We start from the raw sequence: 18,908 nt of genomic DNA, 5'->3' as shown, positions 1-18,908 counted from the left end.
CAGAGGCAGATTGGGAGGACTTAAGATCTAGTGGGGCGGACGGGGATTTCTGGGGGGTGGTGGGGAGCAACATGCAGGCACATGGGGGGGAAGGGGAGGGAATGTTTTTGTTTTATTTCTTTTTATGCCTTAAGGGTTTGCATTGTTCAGATGATGGGTCATTGAAGGAAACAGAAGAGTGATCTTACACAAGTGTAAATGATATTGAAAATCTATACTGTTTTAAAATGGCAAAGCTGTTTGTATGTATTTTTATAATGCACTAAATGAAAATTAATAAAAAATTTTCAGTTGAAAAAAAAAAAAAGATTTAGTACATGGATGTGCGGTACAGACATAAAAATAATTGTCAGATAAAAAGGAGAAAATGGTTACAAAGAAATACATGCAGTACAAATGCACACAGTTATTTAAAAGGATAAAAACAAATAAACTTTACTACTGAGATCGAAGACTTACTTGGCTGTGAGGTTTGGCATTAGAGCTTTGGGGATCCATGTCCTCTGAAAAGGCTGTACAAAGACTAACCCTGAGCATCTGCATAGCATAATTTATGCTCAGTGGATTTTACTCCCAACCACCAGCTCGTGATGTCACTGGAAATGGGATGTTCACATGCTAATGTGGCCTATCCTGCCCCTTGATGGGATATATTTGGCAAGCGGATTGTTATTTAATTTAGTGATGCAGTCTTAAAAGTTGAAGTGACCAGGAATTTGTAGCGAATTTTCCTTTAAGGGCCATAACTTTTTTTTTTTTTTTTTTTTGCATGCTACCTTCGAATTTCTAAAGTCGTTACTGCAGACTCGGGACCTGTGGTCCGAATAGAGTTAACCTTATAACTTCCTCCAATCAACTTGGTATCCCGTTCTCTATCACCCCATGCCAAATTTGAGGAGTTCACACCTTAAGTTGGGGTTATGTAATTTAGGATACAGTCCCAAAATTCACAAGGGTCTTATGGCAATCCTCCCTGATCCTATCTTGTTAGCGGGGGCTGATAGCTACGGGTTATGTCCATTTTATTAGGAAATATATAATAAACCCTACACTGTGTGCTTTGAACTGATTACCTCGGGTGATGATGACAGCTAGAGAAGGTTTTATGACAGGTTGTAAAGTGTAAATTGGAATTTTAAGCAGGGCTGTGGAATCTGTAAGCCAAACTTCTGACTCCTCAATTTCCCAAACTTAGACTCTGACTCCTTGGTTCTGTTTTCCTAGTAACATTAGCAATGCTGAGATAAAAACAGATTTTTCCTTTTAAGAGACTTATTCCTCTGATCTGTAGCGGAGGAGTTTCACCACTTAGCATGTACCTTACGTGCAGCCACATTCATCTCAACAAAAAGCCTAGAAGAGGGGTGCACAACCTTAACAGACAGGCCAAATGCAGCCCGTGAAGCCAGGAGTTGAAGTCTGCACCCTGCTGACAGTCCAATGAGCCTTTTCTAATCTCCAATATTTGCTCTGCAAAGCAATCCTTTTTGTTTTATTATCCCACACCATGGGTAAAATATAATATTTATCATCAAGCAAAACCCCCGGTATATAAACCCCTTCACGCTCTGTGGCGGAGATATCCGCCACAGAGCTACGTAGGGTGTATGAAGAGGGCTCACCGTCTGATCCCTCATCATACAGAGATGGGCTTTGCTTCATATTACAGCAAAGACCCATTGCTAACATCCGTGGTCGGTGCTTATTAACCTTTTCTCTGCCGGCGGCGGCGATCGGTTGCCATGACACCCTTGGGTCTTCGTCAGACCTAAGGCTGCATGGTTTCTGCAGATTCATTACAATGAGCCAGTGGCTCAATTGCAGTATATCGTAGGAACGATCGGACCATCTTGGGTTAATGTACCGTAGAGGGTTTAAGAAATAGTGGAGAAAAAAAAAGTTTAAAAAATATTAAAAAATTAATAAAATATAAAAAATTCTAAATCACCCCCTTTCCCTAGAACTGATATAAAACATAATAAACAGTAAAAATCACAAACACAATAGGTATCGCCGCGTCCCAAAATGCCAGATCTATCAAAATATAAAATCCGTTATTGCCGACTGTGGCCTTCAAAACTGGAAATGGCGCCCAAATGTCTGAAACGCGACTTTTACACCTTTTAACATGACATAAAACAAATGTAACAAGGGGGGGCGTGGCTAGCCATGCAACAGGACGGACGTGTTTGAGGAGTGCTCTGCTCCGAGCCCAGCATAAAGGACTAACCTCTGGCTATTTATGGGGAGATCAGGTCTTCTACAAACTTGCGGGAGGGGTCTGCTCCGGCTACCCCCATTTACAACTTTTTTCAGCCCCTACAACAGCGCTCACCCTCCGCAGGTAGCGCTTCCCGCCAACTTAGACCCCGGGCGCCGCCATCTTGCTGCGCGGCTGTGCCCGCATTGAAAAAACAGGCACCTTCTATTAAAAGTGCCAGCGGTCACCGCTCCCGCGCCGATTGCCCGGACCATCAGGCACACCAGCCAGCCTCTCCACGGACCGGATTGCTGCAATCACCGCCACTCGCAGCATCCCGGTCTCTGCAGCCACCTGACGGCGCCCCAGGGTCACAAAGCCCGCCTGCCTCTTCAGTGCACATGGCACCTCCGCAGAAGGTGAGAAATAGGGCACAGGGTGCCCCGCACCGAATTCCTCCAGAAAGTGGGACTGCATCCAGAAACAGCCCACCATCTAAGAGGTCCTTATTTAACCCTTCTGCCTCCTCTGTTCCTGAAGCATCTAGAGATGTTGCTCCTATCATACGAAACCACCTTACACAGGGAACTAACTCCCCTCCATCAGACATCACCGCTCTAACTGAAGATATCCCTCCTCACCCTGATCTTCCTCCACCTAAGGTTGCAGCTCATACTCTCAAGGGTCACCCCGAATTACAGGCCTTATTGGCCCTCCTTCCCTCTAAAAGGGATATGGATGTCCCTGCTGCTGACTTGAAAGGTGCATGGCGCCATGATCTACAAACAGTGCAGGAGGAGATCTCGGATTTGCAGGAGAGGGTAGACGATCTGGAAACATTCAAGACTGAAGTCTCCTCCACGCTTATAGACATGCGAGACCAAATGACAGCAACTATCTCCCAACAACGCCAGTTGATGCTGCAAATGGACGACCTGGAGAACAGGAACAGGCGCAATAACATACGTATTAGAGGCTTACCTGAGGCTACTCAATCTCAAGACAATCCCGACACTAACGGGAATATTCAATACTCTACTGAATCGACCTGTGGATACGCCCATTGAAATGGACAGAGCACTCAGAGCAAAGAGCTCCGATCCATCTCGTCCAAGAGATATCATTTGCAGAATTCATCATTTCACCACCAAGGAACAGATCATGCAAAAAGCTACGATGAAAGGCGATTTGGACTTTGATGGTGTTACGATCACACTCTTCCCTGACTTGTCCAGGAGGACACTTTGCCAAAGAGCTGCTCTTCGTCCATTGCTGTCCCTATTGCAAGATAGAAACATACCATACCGATGGGGATTCCCGTTTGCGCTTCATGTCCGCCTGGGAACTAAAACAATGACCCTCACTCACCATGAGGAGCTTCAGCCTTTTTTACAGGCGTTGGACTTGCCGGATATACGTCTGCCAGACTGGAACGCTCCACTACCGGAGAACCAACTGCCGCAGAAAAGGCGAACGCAGTGGAATGTGAACGCTTCACCGTTTGTCGCTTCACCGAGACCTCAGAGACAGAGACCTCGCGGAAACCTCCCTGAGGAGCAGCTCCAAGAAGACTGACGGGAAAAGCTCAGACAGAGTTACGTATGTGACGCTTCAAAATTGTCTTTGATATGTCTTTATTGATATACTGACCCTCTACATTGTGTTCCTATCTCCTTGCTCTATTCCACTGCCCCGCGTCTGGTTGTGGTTTGTGGATTTGGCTGGTTTATTGGCGTACTTGCCATAGTGACGTGGTAGTGGACTTGAGCGTTATTGATATGTAAACGATCTCCCCCACCTCATACTATATCACCGACACTAGTTTTCAGCTCAATGACCAGACTCGATTTTTCAAATCTGACATGTCTAACGATAATTGGTTATAACTTCGGAACGCTTTAACATATCCTGGTGATTTTGAGAATGTTTTCTCGTGATACATTGTACTTCATGTTAGTTATAAAATGTAAGTGATAAGTTTTGCGATTCGTTCTGAAAAAAAGTGAAAATTTGGCAAAAGTTTCTAAAAATTCTTCATTTTCCAAGTTTGAAATGTTCTGCTTTCCAGACAGGAAGTAAAACTACCCCAAAAGCTTGATAGATTACATTTACGGAATGTCTGCTTTATGTTGGGATGATATTTTATGCTTCCGGTCATTTTTCTAGGATGTTATGAGGTGCAGAACTTTAGGTGCGATTTTTCTCATTTTCATGAAAATTGCCAAAACTCACATTTTGAGGGACAACTCAGCTTCCAAGTGACTTTGAAAGGCCTAAATAATAGTAAAACCCCATAAATGACCCCACTATAGAAACTTCACCCCTCAACGTATGTAAAACAACTTCTATTAAGTCTATTAACCCTTTAAGTGTTTCACATGGGTTAAAACAATATGGACCTGCGATTTAGAAACTATGAAATTGTTTTGGAAAATACATTCATTTAGGCCAAACTGACAGTTTCAGAATAAATTAAATGATGAAACGCTCTGCAACATTTGATGCCCAATTCCTCCCGAGTGTACTGATACCCCATATGTGGGGTATCCTTTTTTTGCTTAATTGGCAAATTGGCAAAATTTGGCAAAAGTTTCTAAAAATTCTTCATTTTCCAAGTTTGAAATGTTATGCTTTCCAGACAGGAAGTAAAACTACCCCAAAAGCTTGATAGATTACATTTACGGAATGTCTGCTTTATGTTGGGATGATATTTTATGCTTCCGGTCATTTTTCTAGGATGTTATGAGGTGCAGAACTTTAGGTGCGATTTTTCTCATTTTCATGAAAATTGCCAAAACTCACATTTTGAGGGACAACTCAGCTTCCAAGTGACTTTGAAAAGCCTAAATAATAGTAAAACCCCATAAATGACCCCACTATAGAAACTTCACCCCTCAACGTATGTAAAACAACTTCTATTAAGTCTATTAACCCTTTAAGTGTTTCACATGGGTTAAAACAATATGGACCTGCGATTTAGAAACTATGAAATTTTTTTGGAAAATACATTCATTTAGGCCAAACTGACAGTTTCAGAATAAATTAAATGATGAAACGCTCTGCAACATTTGATGCCCAATTCCTCCAGAGCGTACTGATACCCCATATGTGGCGGTAAACTTCTGTACAGGCGCACGGCCGAGTATAGAATGAATGGAGGCGCCATTCACTGCATATTTGTATTGTCACATTGTACTACCTATACATTTTTATTTTTTTTGGTAATGCAAACATATGAGGGCTTATTTTTTACGGAATGAGATACAATGTATAGATAATTTATTTAGGGGGTCCATAGCTTATTCATGAGATTTTATTAACCATTTCAAGGGGGACACAAATAAAATCATCAATTTTTATTTTGGATTTTTAGCATTTTTTTTCCCCCGCTCACCGTAATGTAAAAATAATATTTTATCTTTATTCTCTGGTTCACTACAAACGTAGGGAACGTAGCTTTTTTTGATCACTTTTTACAACATTTTTTGTGATGGTGTTTGATGAAAAATTGTATATTACGGGAAGTTTTTCGTAGTTTTCTTTTTCATCGTTCACCGAGCAGGTTCAATATCGATTTAGATATATTGTACAGATTAATACGGACGCGGTGATACCAAATATGTACATTTTTCATGTGTTTTTGTGTTTTATATACTGTACTTGCATTATATGTGTAACTGGGGAGATTATGGGACTTTATTTTATTTATTCAATTATTATTATAAAATGATTTAATCTTTTTTTTTTTACTCTCGCATATTTTCCACCTTTTGGCTTGAAGAAGCGATCATCCGAGCGCTTATTCAAGCCTCTACACTGCAATACACTTGTATTGCAGTGTATAGTGTAAGTAACTGAGCATGCCGCGCATGCTCAGTTACTTACAGCCGGGTCCTGCCTTCCTGTCTTCCGAGAAGAGGAGCCGACAGCCTCGGGTCACTCGTCGGGACCCGGGGCAGCGGCAGGAGGGTTTGGATCCCCCGGTAAGCACACCGGGGGGTCCGATCCACGGGGGACACACTTGCACGCCGCGGTCATGCTTGACCGTGGCGTGTAAGGGGTTAAACACCCGGGATCAGAGTTTTTCCGATCCCGGGTGTTAGTGCCGGGTCTGGGCTGTGATATCACAGCCCGACACCGGCACTATACTGACCTGATGTCCCGAAATCTTCTTCTGACGCGGCGCCGTAGAAAGGCGTCGCGTCAGAAGAAGTACCCTTAATGACCGACGTAGAATCCCGATAGGGCGGTCATTAAGGGGTTAAATTTTGTTCTCCGTAATTTAGTATCTACATGGCCCGGATCACCCCTCTCTAATTCCGGGATAATAGCAACTTGTTCTGTTATTCGTGGTTTTGCCTTAACACCCCCCAAAAAGGTGGAACTGTGATACGGCATCTCAGTTGTTTAGCTAAATTCCGATCTTCCCTGTTTTTTGAGGGATCGGTTCTCCTGCCGCGCATGCTCAGTTACTTACAGCCGGGTCCTGCCTTCCTGTCTTCCGAGAAGAGGAGCCGACAGCCTCGGGTCACTCGTCGGGACCCGGGGCAGCGGCAGGAGGGTTTGGATCCCCCGGTAAGCACACCGGGGGGTCCGATCCACGGGGGACACACTTGCACGCCGCGGTCATGCTTGACCGTGGCGTGTAAGGGGTTAAACACCCGGGATCAGAGTTTTTCCGATCCCGGGTGTTAGTGCCGGGTCTGGGCTGTGATATCACAGCCCGACACCGGCACTATACTGACCTGATGTCCCGAAATCTTCTTCTGACGCGGCGCCGTAGAAAGGCGTCGCGTCAGAAGAAGTACCCTTAATGACCGACGTAGAATCCCGATAGGGCGGTCATTAAGGGGTTAAATTTTGTTCTCCGTAATTTAGTATCTACATGGCCCGGATCACCCCTCTCTAATTCCGGGATAATAGCAACTTGTTCTGTTATTCGTGGTTTTGCCTTAACACCCCCCAAAAAGGTGGAACTGTGATACGGCATCTCAGTTGTTTAGCTAAATTCCGATCTTCCCTGTTTTTTGAGGGATCGGTTCTCCTACCCCCCCTTCCCTATCTTTAACCCTCTATAGCAGCACCCTTCATAACTTACTAGAGCTGATACCCATCTGACACTGACATGTCGGTTCTAAATATTGTTTCCTTTAACACGAAAGGCCTCAATTCCCCTGAAAAGAGGTCGCAGGTATTGTACACTTTTCACAAATGCAGAGCCCATTTACTGTGCATACAGGAGTCCCACTTTAAGACGGGGCATGAGCCGAATATTAACAGCAGGTATTACCCCACCCACATCCATAGCACTAACCCAAATGGAAAGTCTAAAGGGGTGTATTTTTGTGCATAAAAACACCCAATGTAGAATACTTGACAGTGTAATTGATCAGGACGCTAGGTACCTGTTTTTAAAGTGTGACATCCAAGGTTCTATCTACACAATTGCCAACGTCTATGCGCCTAACACTGGTCAAACTAATTTTTTGATAAAAACTCTAGACCATTTATGTACATTCGCCAGGGGTTCCATAGTCCTATGTGGCGATTTCAATATGGTACTCAATCCTCTACTTGACTCCTCCACAGGCCGTTCTTCTATCCCTTATAGCAAGATCAATAGGCTCAGGAAAAGCTTACATTCTTTACAACTGTGTGATGCTTGGCGAATTCAACATCCTGATGTCCGTGATTATTCCTTTTTTTCACCAGTCCACAATTCGTATAGTAGGATAGATTATGTCCTCCTCCAACATGGTCTCTTGTCAACTACAATACAGACAGATATTGGATCTATCCTCCTATCAGATCATGCCCCAATTTTCTGCACCTTATCTCTCTATCGCCTTCCAAAAAAAGACCATTTAACTGGAGACTAAATGAGTCTCTCCTAAATGACTCCCTATGTGTGGAGGAGTTGAAAAGGTATACTCTGGATTTCAACTTAGCACACTTAACTGATAGTACCTCGGAGGCTATAAAATGGGAGATGCTAAAAACAAACCTAAGGGGCATACTCATGAAACATGGCTCCAGGCTTAAGAGAGAAACAGGATTTAAAATAGAATGCCTATTTGCCTCTCTACAACACCTGGAGGCCCAACATAAACAATCTTTACAAGAGTCCACCCTGAGGCAGCTCACCTCAGTGCGTCATGAGCTCAATTCCCTCTTAGAAGTGAAACAACAGAAACTAAGACACCTATGTGCCCGCTCATTTTATGAGTGGGGCAATAAACCGGGTAACTCTTAGCTAGGGCTCTAAGAGATAGACAGGCATCTACATATATACCTTCAATCAGAAACCACAGAGGTATTAAGGTGCACACAACCGAGGAAATTGCTGAGGCTTTTACAACATATTACCACTCCCTGTATAATCTCCCCCCTCCCTCTACGGCCTTCCCCCCACCCAGACCCATGAAGACACTTGAGCAATATATCAAGGATACCGCTTTGCCCACTATTCCTGAGTTGGGGGTAGAACAGCTTGAGGCCCCTTTCTCACCAGAGGAACTTCAGTACGGGTTGAAATCCCTCCTGACCGGCAAAAGCCCTGGCCCCGATGGGTTTACTGCAATTTTCTACAAATCCTTACTTACCGAACTTTCCCCTCCATTGCTACAGGTCTTCAATTCTATTTCCACCACGAAGTCTCTCCCTTCCTCTCTGCTACATGCGCATATAACCGTGATCCCAAAAGAGGGTAAGGACCCTCAGCTGTGCCCCAGCTATAGGCCAATTTCGTTGATAAATACCGACGTCAAAATCTATGCCAAAATGATTGCAATTTGCTTGTCTCGCTATGTGGGTTCCCTAGTCCACCCCGATCAGGTAGGGTTTATACCTTCTAGAGAAGCTAGAGATAATACCCTAAAGACATTCTCTCTGATCCATTACGCAAAACGTTCTTCAGCTTCATTCTTGGCGCTCTCACTTGACGCCGAGAAGGCGTTCGATCGGGTGGACTGGGGATTCCTTGAGGCGACACTAGGCCAAATTGGTTTAGGCCCCTTGATGATGGCTCGCATTAAATCCCTCTATCACTCCCCGAGAGCTCAAATTAGGGTAAATGGATCCCTCTCCGACCCTTTTTTGATAAATAACGGCACACGACAGGGGTGTCCGTTATCCCCACTATTATACGCGCTGGTAATTGAACACCTACTTATAGCAATTCGTAGAAATTCATCCATACAGGGAATAAAAATAGGGGGGACCACTCACAAATGTTCTGCCTTTGCGGATGATGTTCTACTGTATCTGGCTGACCCCCTATCATCACTCCCCGCAGTAATGGAATCACTCAATGTGTTTGGCTTTTTTAGCAATCACAAGAGGGTGGGGGTGGGAACGGATGCGGTGACCACGCCGACTCTGAGCAGCCAATATCCATTCACTTGGAAGAGAGAGGCGATATCCTACATGGGGATCCAAATCCCGTTGGATCTAACCAAAACCTACCCACTAAATTATGGAGCGATATTGGAATCGCTTAAAGTCGATCAAAAAAATATCATGGGTGGGTAGGGTAGGGTGTATTAAAATGACAATTCTCCCCAGGCTCCTTTATCTATTCCAGACCATCCCACTGTCCATCCCAAAAATTTTCTTTAGTAAACTCACCAGTATACTCAACCGGTTTCTCTGGGCATCCTCCCATCCCCGTATAGCTAGGACAACCCTGATATGCAGAAAACAACAGGGAGGTCTGGGGTTACCAGATTTCAGGGGATATTTCTTTGCCTCATCTCTAGCAAGAGTATTGGACTGGTTCCATAATAGGGAACATAAGCTATGGGTCCAAATAGAAGAAAAGTTAGCTAAGGTACCCCTTACAACACAATACGAAGCCAGGGCCCTCTCCGATTTAAGTCAGTCATCAAAGCTAGTTCTCTCATCCCATATGAGGAGATTCTTACTAGCGATCTCCGTAACCCCCGGGCACAGTGGGAATACAATCAACTAGCACACTTTTACCATGCTATTAAACATAAGATAAATCTACACAGAGAATTAACGCCCTTTGAGTTACTGTGCACTGAGCAAGGTGCAATCTCACACACAATCTCACAGATATATGGGCTGCTACTGGACAATTGGGGCAAAGAGGAAATCCCATAAGTTAAGGCCTGGGAAAGGGAGTTAGACAAGTCCTTTACACAGGAAGACTGGGCAAAAGCGTTTGAACTGTGCCACAAATTATCCATCTCATGTAAATCCCAAGAGATGAATTATAAAATTTTGTCGCAATGGTATTGGGTACCCACTAAGTTGAGGTCTATCTATCCGACTTGTTCAGACCTATGCTGGAGATGTCACCAGGCCCCTGGCACAATGACCCATGTTTGGTGGGGATGCCAGCTACTCCGCCCCTTTTGGTCGCAAGTGCGTTGGCTTATCAATAAGCTGACGGGACACCAGCTGGGGGACGATCCCTCGACTCTGCTCCTTTTAATTCTCCCCTCATCAATACCCAAGGCCAAAAAGTCACTCATGGGATTTATGCTCATTGCCGCAAGATCCCTCATCCCTAGGTTGTGGAAGACAACCAGAGTCCCACAGATCTCAGACTGGTTCGGAGAAATAACTCTGCTGCATCGGATGGAAGAACTTACTGCCGCCAAACGAAATACTAGTACCGATAACACGACCCTCTGGGGCCCCTGGCTCACCTTTAGGCAATCGTCAGAGTTCAATACCTTTTCGTAATAGTGTGCACTCACTCTTTCTTTTACATCTAATCCGCTCTAGATGACGACTAGCTTTACTCCGTATCCCCCCTCCCTGTCTTTCTTAGTTCGTATTACCTTTCCCCCCAATGTTAGTAATATAGTTATCTAAAAACTTTTTATATGAGACGTTGGTAACTATCACTCATACAAATATATGACTTATCATTGACTTCATTATGATGATGATGTCCAAGTAAACTGATTGTTAATGAGGTTTTTGCTTTAATATATGCTTTATCGTTAATAATGTATTTAAGTATGGCTTTGTACTATGTGGACCTGCGCGTCCTATAATTCCAAAAATTCAGTTTTGTGCAATGTCAATGCCACAATTGTTTAATAAAGAATGATATAAAGAAAAAATGTAACAAAAAGTGATCAAAGTATGAAAAAGTTAGAGTCAGAAGATGGCAAAAAAAAATGTAATTTTTTTGTACACAATCGTCTAATTTTTGAAAATGCATTAGCACTCAATAAAACCTATATAAATTTGGTATCATCGCATCGAACCAAAGAATAAAGTAGAGGTGTTAATTGGAGCGCAGAAAAAAAGTCATAAAAACTGAGCCCACAAGAACGTGACGCACATGCATTTTTTTTCAATTTTTTCACATTCAGAATTTTTTTCCTGCTTCCCAGTATACGGCATGGAACAATAAATAACATCACAGGGAAGTAAAATTTGTTACGAAAAAATAAGCCCTCACACAGGTCTGTATACGTAAAAATGAAAAAGTAATGGATTTTTGAAGGTGGAGAGCGAGAAATGAGCGAAAAAACCCTGCGACGTAATAAGTTGGTATATAATCAAGATGTATAAAGACAATTCTGTCTGTCAATTCTTAGGACATATAGAGACAATTGGTGTTTAATTCAATGAGCACTTTCATAACTGATGGAAGCGTTCATTGGTGCAGAAGACTGGGTAGTGCCGAGTGCAGCTGTGAAGTCTTTAATGCTCCCGGGTCCTCTCCTGCCGCTCCACTCTGTGTCCAGACTCATTACACTAGTTGTATATGCCGGGTTAAGAGAAGAACAGCTGTCAGAGCAGTAGAGGACCTAGAAGTGGCAAGTACTTCTTGTACTACGCCCAGATCCTCTCCTGCTCCTGGCACAGCTGTATCCTGACGCCAGCCCATACAACCAGCACAGGACACAAAGCGGCACATGGAGGAGAGAAGAAGCTGCAGTGTGGTGCAGGGGGCAGAAGAAAAGGCAGGAGAGAGGATTATTTTTTTTGTCTGCTCTGGAATCTCCAATATTAGTAGTCTTATCATCTGGGGGTAGTATTTATTGCTGTACTGTGGTAGTTAGAATTTCTGGGGTTGCATTTTGTGCTGTACTGTGGTACAGTGCATCTAGGGTGCTGGTTACTGATGTGGCCCCTTAAAATTGAGCAGTATGGTAATATGGCCATTAGACCAATTAATGATGTTCACCATTTCATAATTTTTTAGAATTTATTATGTGTTTGTAGAGACAGCCCATTTTATCACGACTCCACAGCCCTGATTGTAAGAGAAAAGGTGAACTACAACAATAAAGCTTCAACATGTCCTTATTTTTCTCTAGTTGAGGAACTTGAGGCTAGCCGCTCTGTCAACACTGACATCTCCTGCCATTCCCAATGTAGGGACAAATACAAATACAAAGAAATATCAAAAAGAAAAAAATGTTGTACCATCCAATATTTTTCATTTGGCAGAATATAGAAATTGTTTTACAAGATACAAGCCAAACAAATATAACAATGACATCTTATTAATTTAGAATGAAAAAAGCACTATTCTAAACTACTATTTAAAAGTAGGAGTTTGTACATCTCCTGATAGACATTCCACGTCACATTATTAATAATTCTGAGGAAAATGTGGATTTTACTCTTCATGAGTAGATCCTTAAAGTGGTGAGCTTAGTCAGGCATTTCCTGGCAGTTGGATCTAACCAATATGGTAATAAATGTTACTCTCCCTTAAGGAGAGAATTTTATATTTCAATGTTCTTTGCAGAATACAACACAACTCCAAGTTTCTTCTTCTCTGAGATTGTTTTAACAGGACAAACATATTTCAGTTCAGAAAAAAACAGGTTTGTTTGTTATTAAAGGATCTGTTCAGAAGCAGATGAAGAAATGTCTAAAAGCCTCCAAGCTGCATATGGATTAAATTCATCTTGATCTCGGCAAAGAGCCCACACATAAAGCATCCGTAAAACTTTATCCTGTAGAGGAAGGAGAAAAAAAAATTAAAATTGTATGTTAAATACCCACTAAGTGACACTACTACAACACGCAGAAACTTTTTTTTTTTTAAAGTATTTATTTTTGCAGTTTTTTGAAATTTTATACAATTAAAATAAACAAAACCGAAGAACAAGATTGTCTGTCACATATTTCCTTCCCCCCATTACAGGATTATTATGCAACAGCCATGGTAACAGTCAGGGACTTGCTGCGTTCCAAAATTACACAGTAAATGACAGCAGGATACTGTAGCCAGACGTCTTGATACAACACAAATAACTATTGACACATAGACAATCAGTCACACACACACATACAAGCACACTCAGTCTCCTTCATCATGGAGAGGAGTATATATCACATGTGATTATAAGGCTGTATGGGGAGTCGCGCACCATCTGGACCAGATGCGATCAAACTTTTGGGGACACTTCCTGTTGGCATACAGGGACCGGTAGTGGGGAATGACGCTGTTAATGAGTAATATCAATCTTTTTAATGGAGGGGGCTCCTGGTCCTTCCAAGTCATCACACCACTTTTCAGGCGTAGTATAAGACAAACCTAAAGAAAATTTTGTCATAGTGGCCATTGACAACTTCATTTATAATGCCGTGGAGACACACAGAGGGAGACAGTAAGCGTGGGAAATCAAAGTGTAGATTTAGGAACTCCAGCACTTCGGACCAGAAGACATAACCCTAGGGCAGGACCAGACACAGTGCAGGAAGGATCCGACTTCAGCCTGACAGCGAAAGCAAAGCTCATTGGGCATTGCTCCCATGCGGAATAGTCTAGCAGGGGTGAAATATACTCGATGGAGGAATTTAGATTGGATCAGGAAGTCCCTCGCACTCACTACAGATGTGAAGTAGGACAGTTCGACCTCCCTCCAGTCATCATCTGACAGGTCATGGATATCCTGTCTCCAGCATTCACGGGCTCTATCAAACGGTCTGGACTTTTGCTCTTGTAGGAGAGCATAGCACTGAGTGAGTGGCCTAGGGAGGTCCGGGGTACTCATCAGAGTCTCTAGTTTCGAAAATTTCACTGTCACGCAGTTGCGTGTAGTGGAAGCTGGCCGTATCGGGTACAGTATGTCTCTCCCTTATCCCCGGAAGCAGAATTACTCAGCTTTAACGAGATAAGAGCTGACCCACAAATTTCACCCCCGCCGCCCCCCACATTGTCCAGCCTGGGAGGGAGAGGAAGTGAGAAAGCCACGGATTAACACGCAGAAACTTTAAAGAAAATCAACTAATGAAAAAAAAAAAAAAAAAAAAGACTAGAAATACTCACCTCCGCTCCTCTTCACCTTGATCCTGGTGCTGTCGGTCACTAATCTTGACAAACTGGGATCACGTAGAAAACAAACTTATAATTACAAGATGTCCGGGCTGCTAATTATTAATGCCCTCACTACCTCCTTCTCCCAAGCTGGAAGAGGGATCCAAACAAGCCAATAGCAGCAATATTTGTTACATGCAGTGTCATAGGGGGGAAACACTCAACAATGATTGGTGCCAAGGACAGCACCAATCATCAGTATATGGGTGCATGCCTTGTGGCATCATGCCACCTCCCAGAGAGCTCCAATTGGTTGATCTATACAGAACAGTCAATCAGATCTCAGGTGGTAAGTTTAAACTATTGACCTCTGTTTTGCACGTGTCATTCTAGTTTCCGACTGCATCTAGAACAGTAGTTTATTACCCTCTGTCCTGGTAAACCTTTCTGGGCACCACCCAGAATAGCTGCCTGGCATCTTTCTGGGCACCACCAGCATTTCTGCTGCTGCCAGATCTCACTTCTAACTTTTTTTTCTGATCCTTAATTTCCCTGTCCCAATTCTTGTTCTTGATCCCTCCCCCTCTACCCTTTGTGTGTCCTTTAACCCCTTAAGGACGCAGCCTGTTTGCAGGTTAAGGCTCGCAACTTTTTTTTGAAATTTGACCTGCGTCTCTTTATATGGTTATAACTTTTGAACACTGTTACTTATCAAAGCGATTCTGATATTGTTTTTTCCCCACATGTTGTACTTCATTTTAGTGGTAAATTTTGGCTGATACGTTTTGCGTTTATTTACAAAAAAAAGAAAAAAGTGATGAATTTTTAGAAAAATTTGCCATTTTCGAAATTCAAAATCACCGCGTTTTCAGGCAGATAGATTTACCACCTAAATAACTTGCAGAATAACATTTCCCATTTGTCTACTTTACATTTTCATAATTTTTGAAATGTTTGGATCATTTATTTTGACGTCACGCGGCCTACAAATCGAATAGCGCTTTTCCGTATTTTCGGAATTGACTATTTTGGGGATAAATACTGTTTGAAATCAAATTTTACATATTTAGCAACAAAACCACCTATATAACCAACCCATTTTCAAATCTGCACCCCTCAAACTATCAGAAACAGCATTTACAAAGATTGTTAACCCCTTGAGATCTTCATAGTAATTGAATCAAAATGGCGGTGAAATTTAGAATGGTCAAATTTTGTCGGTTATACGTTCATCTAGCCCTAAAATTTACACATTTCCAAAAGATAAAAAGAGAAAACTCACCATAAAATTTGTTCTACAATTTCTCCTGAGTGCAGCGACCCCCCACATGTGGACATTACTTGTGTTATGGGGGCACAGCAAGGCGCAGAAGGGAAGGAGCACCCTGCAGCTGCCAGGATTTTAGTTTCCTTGTTGCCCCCTTTTGAAGGCTATAACATTTTCGCTTTTCCGTTATTTGGGCCATGTGACGGCATTTTTTTTGCGGGACAAGATGCTTTTTCCAGTGTTACCATTTTGGGGTTGGTATCACCTATTGTTGAAAATTTTGGAACTTTTTTTGAGGTCATGAGTAGAAAAGCATCAATTCTGTACTGGATTTTTTACTTTTTTTTTTTTTTGTGTTCACCGTATAGCCTAATAATCCTGTTATCTTTATTCTATGGGTCGATACGATTACGGGGATACCAGACATGAATATTTTTTCTTATGTTTTACTAAATTTGCCAAATAAAACCCTAATGTGGGGAAAAATCTATCATTTTTGCATCGCCGTCTTCCAAGTGGCATAACATTGTTACGTTTTTGGCTACAGAGCTGGTTGATGGCTTGTTTTTTGCGGGACATGTTTTTCTTTGCAACAATATCATTCTGGAGTACATATGTTTTGTTGATCACTTTTTATTGCATTTTTAGTGGGATATAATAGGTAAAAATCATAATTTTTGGCGGGTTTTTAACTTTTTTTTTTTACGGCGTTCATCATATGGGTTCAATAGTTATTTAGTTTTATTCTATGGATTGTTACGGACGCGGTGATACTATATATGTGGGGTTTGTGTTATGATTTAGACTTTTTTGAGTGTTATATGTCTCTTTATATGTTTTGGGGCTTATGGGCATTTTTAGTGTTTTATAAAGTAATTTTTTATTGAAAAACATTTTTTTTACATTTTTTTACATGATCCACCATGGGATATGAACAAGCAATCATCTGATTGCTTGTTCTTGATAATACTCTGCAATACTAATGTATTGCAGGGTATTATCAGTGCCAGCCTATGCAGATGCATAGGCTGACACTTTGCCTTTAAGATGACGTCACAGACGCCATCTTAAAGGTAAAGCCTCCAGGCTTCTCTGGGGTCCCGATCGGACCCCAGAGGTGCCAAAACAGCAATCGACCCCCCCGAAAACGGTGCGGGGGGGCCGATTGTGATGTAAAGACCCCCAGAAGGCAGGTTAAATGCCGCGGTCGCGTTGACCGCGGCATTTAACGGGTTAAACACCCGCGATCGGAGCCCACTCCGACCGCGGGTGTTAGCCGGGGATGTCAACGGTAGATTACCGTTGAAATCCCGCGGCTAACGATGCCGGTTCGGCTGCTATACAGCGCTGAACCGGCATCGTCTCTGCGCAGTAGCTGTACTGCGCTGAGCGCTATTCGCGGGACTCAGCGCAGTACAGCTACGGCGCAGAGCGCTAAGGGGTTAAAGGAAACCTACCACTGCGCGCATGATAAAATCATGCGAGCAAACCACCTGGTAGGCTATTTAATACTGATGCCGGCACATACTTTAGTTCGGCACGGCGATCGTTAGTTTAGCTAAAAAAATGTTTTACTTACATATGAAAATAGCCCTCCGGTGCTACCCTACGTCAACTTCGGAAGGGAGATGCCTTCCGATTTTTAATTATTCCCGCCTCCTTCATTGTAGCCGTCCTCCTTCAGGTGCCGAGAGCCGCGACGTCACCAAGCTCTCGCCACCTATTGCCGTCCGGCTGTGTGAGAGTTAGTATTTGCGCGATAGGTGCCGAGAGCTTGGTGACGTCACGGCTCTCGGCACCTGAAGGAGGACGGCTACAATGAAGGAGGAGGGAATACCGTATATGCCGGCGTATAAGACGACTGGGCGTATAAGACGACCCCCAACTTCTGCCCTAAAAATATAGAATTTGGTATATACTCACTGTATAAGACTACCCCTCTCCCAAATGAAAAAAAGTCTGCTTAAAACTTTGCAAAACAAACAAGAGAGCAAGTGCCTGGTGATCATAACTGTAAGCTGCGATATTAATGAAGATCCGACATGCTTCTGTAAGTGCCGCCTGTGACCCCCAGCTCTGTGACGCCGACCGCTGTGACAGGGCGGCTGCATTAGCATACAGCGCGCCGCCCCGTCAGCGCGTACTAAGCCTCTTCTAATGACTGTGAGAGGCGGACTGCCGCGCATGCGCGGCGGTCCCAGGAAGCGGCTCTCTGCGCGCTGACGGGGAAAAAAAACACCTCACACAGTGCGGCCCCCGTATATCCGGCGTATAAGACGACCCCCCACTGTAGCCATTATTTTAAGGGGTTAAAAAGTCTTATACGCCAGTATATACAGTAATTAAAGATCGGAAGGCATCTCCCTTCTGAAGATGACGTATGGTAGCACCAGAGGGCTATTTTCATGTGTAAGTAAAACATTATTTTTAGCTAAACGAACGATCGCCGTGCCTAACTAAAGTATGTGCCGGCATCAGTATTAAATAGCCTACCAGGTGGTCTGCTCGCATGATAAAATCATGCGAGCAGTGGTAGGTTTCCTTTAACACCGAGTCTGTGTGCCTGTTTTTTTTTCCCTCCATTTTTTCCCCCTGCGCTAATGAGCGACTTGCATCCTGTGGACTACTGGCCCCTGATCAATGACAGACAGATTTGTGGGGGGGGGGGGGGAGAGAGTGTAAATCCTTAGAAACCTTAGAAGCTCACATTATAGTGATCCCCAAGCTGGGGAAAGACCCTGTCTACTGCCCCAGCTACAGGCCCATTTCTCTTATCAATACAGATGCCAAATTATTGGGCTCTCAGCTAGCTCCTCAATTACCTAATTGTATTGTGGATGACCAGGTCGGCGTCGTCAGAGGCCAGGAGGCAGGTGATAACACCATCAAGATTTTACTTCTATTGCAGTTTGCACAGCGCCAGGGTATCCCTGCTTGCCATCTCTCAATCGACACAGAGAAGGCCTTTGACAGAGTCAACTAGTCCTTCCTGCGTAGTTGTTTACTTCAGATGGGGCCGGACTTTGCTATGGTGGACAGGATCTTTGCTTTATATCAACATCCTACAGCAAGAGTAAAAAAGTGAATGGTATAGTTTCTAAACCTTTTGTGTTGTCAAAACAGAACAAGACAGGGGTGCTACCTCTTGCCCCTTTTGTTAGTTATTGTGTCATCTGTGT

The 18,908-nt window shown here is 43.3% G+C and overlaps 1 protein-coding gene and 1 long non-coding RNA gene across 2 annotated transcripts in view; one reads left to right on the top strand and one right to left on the bottom strand.

Moving 5' to 3' along the window:
* The window catches only part of LOC140065903 (uncharacterized), a 40,689-nt gene that overhangs the window by 13,270 nt on the left and 8,511 nt on the right, over positions 1–18,908 (top strand). The gene's annotated exons all lie outside the window — the stretch shown is intronic.
* TIMM44 (translocase of inner mitochondrial membrane 44) overlaps positions 12,609–18,908 on the bottom strand; it is a 68,332-nt gene continuing 62,032 nt past the window's right edge. The window contains exon 13 of the mRNA XM_072113453.1: positions 12,609–13,155. Coding sequence (XP_071969554.1) covers positions 13,036–13,155 — 120 coding nt within the window. The 3' untranslated portion in view covers positions 12,609–13,035. The remainder of the gene's footprint in view (positions 13,156–18,908) is intronic.

This window comes from Engystomops pustulosus, chromosome 1, assembly GCF_040894005.1.
Source record: "Engystomops pustulosus chromosome 1, aEngPut4.maternal, whole genome shotgun sequence".
Classification (NCBI taxonomy): domain Eukaryota; kingdom Metazoa; phylum Chordata; class Amphibia; order Anura; family Leptodactylidae; genus Engystomops; species Engystomops pustulosus.
The sequence above is the reverse complement of the archived record's forward strand: the minus strand, read 5'-3'. Positions and strand labels throughout refer to the sequence as shown.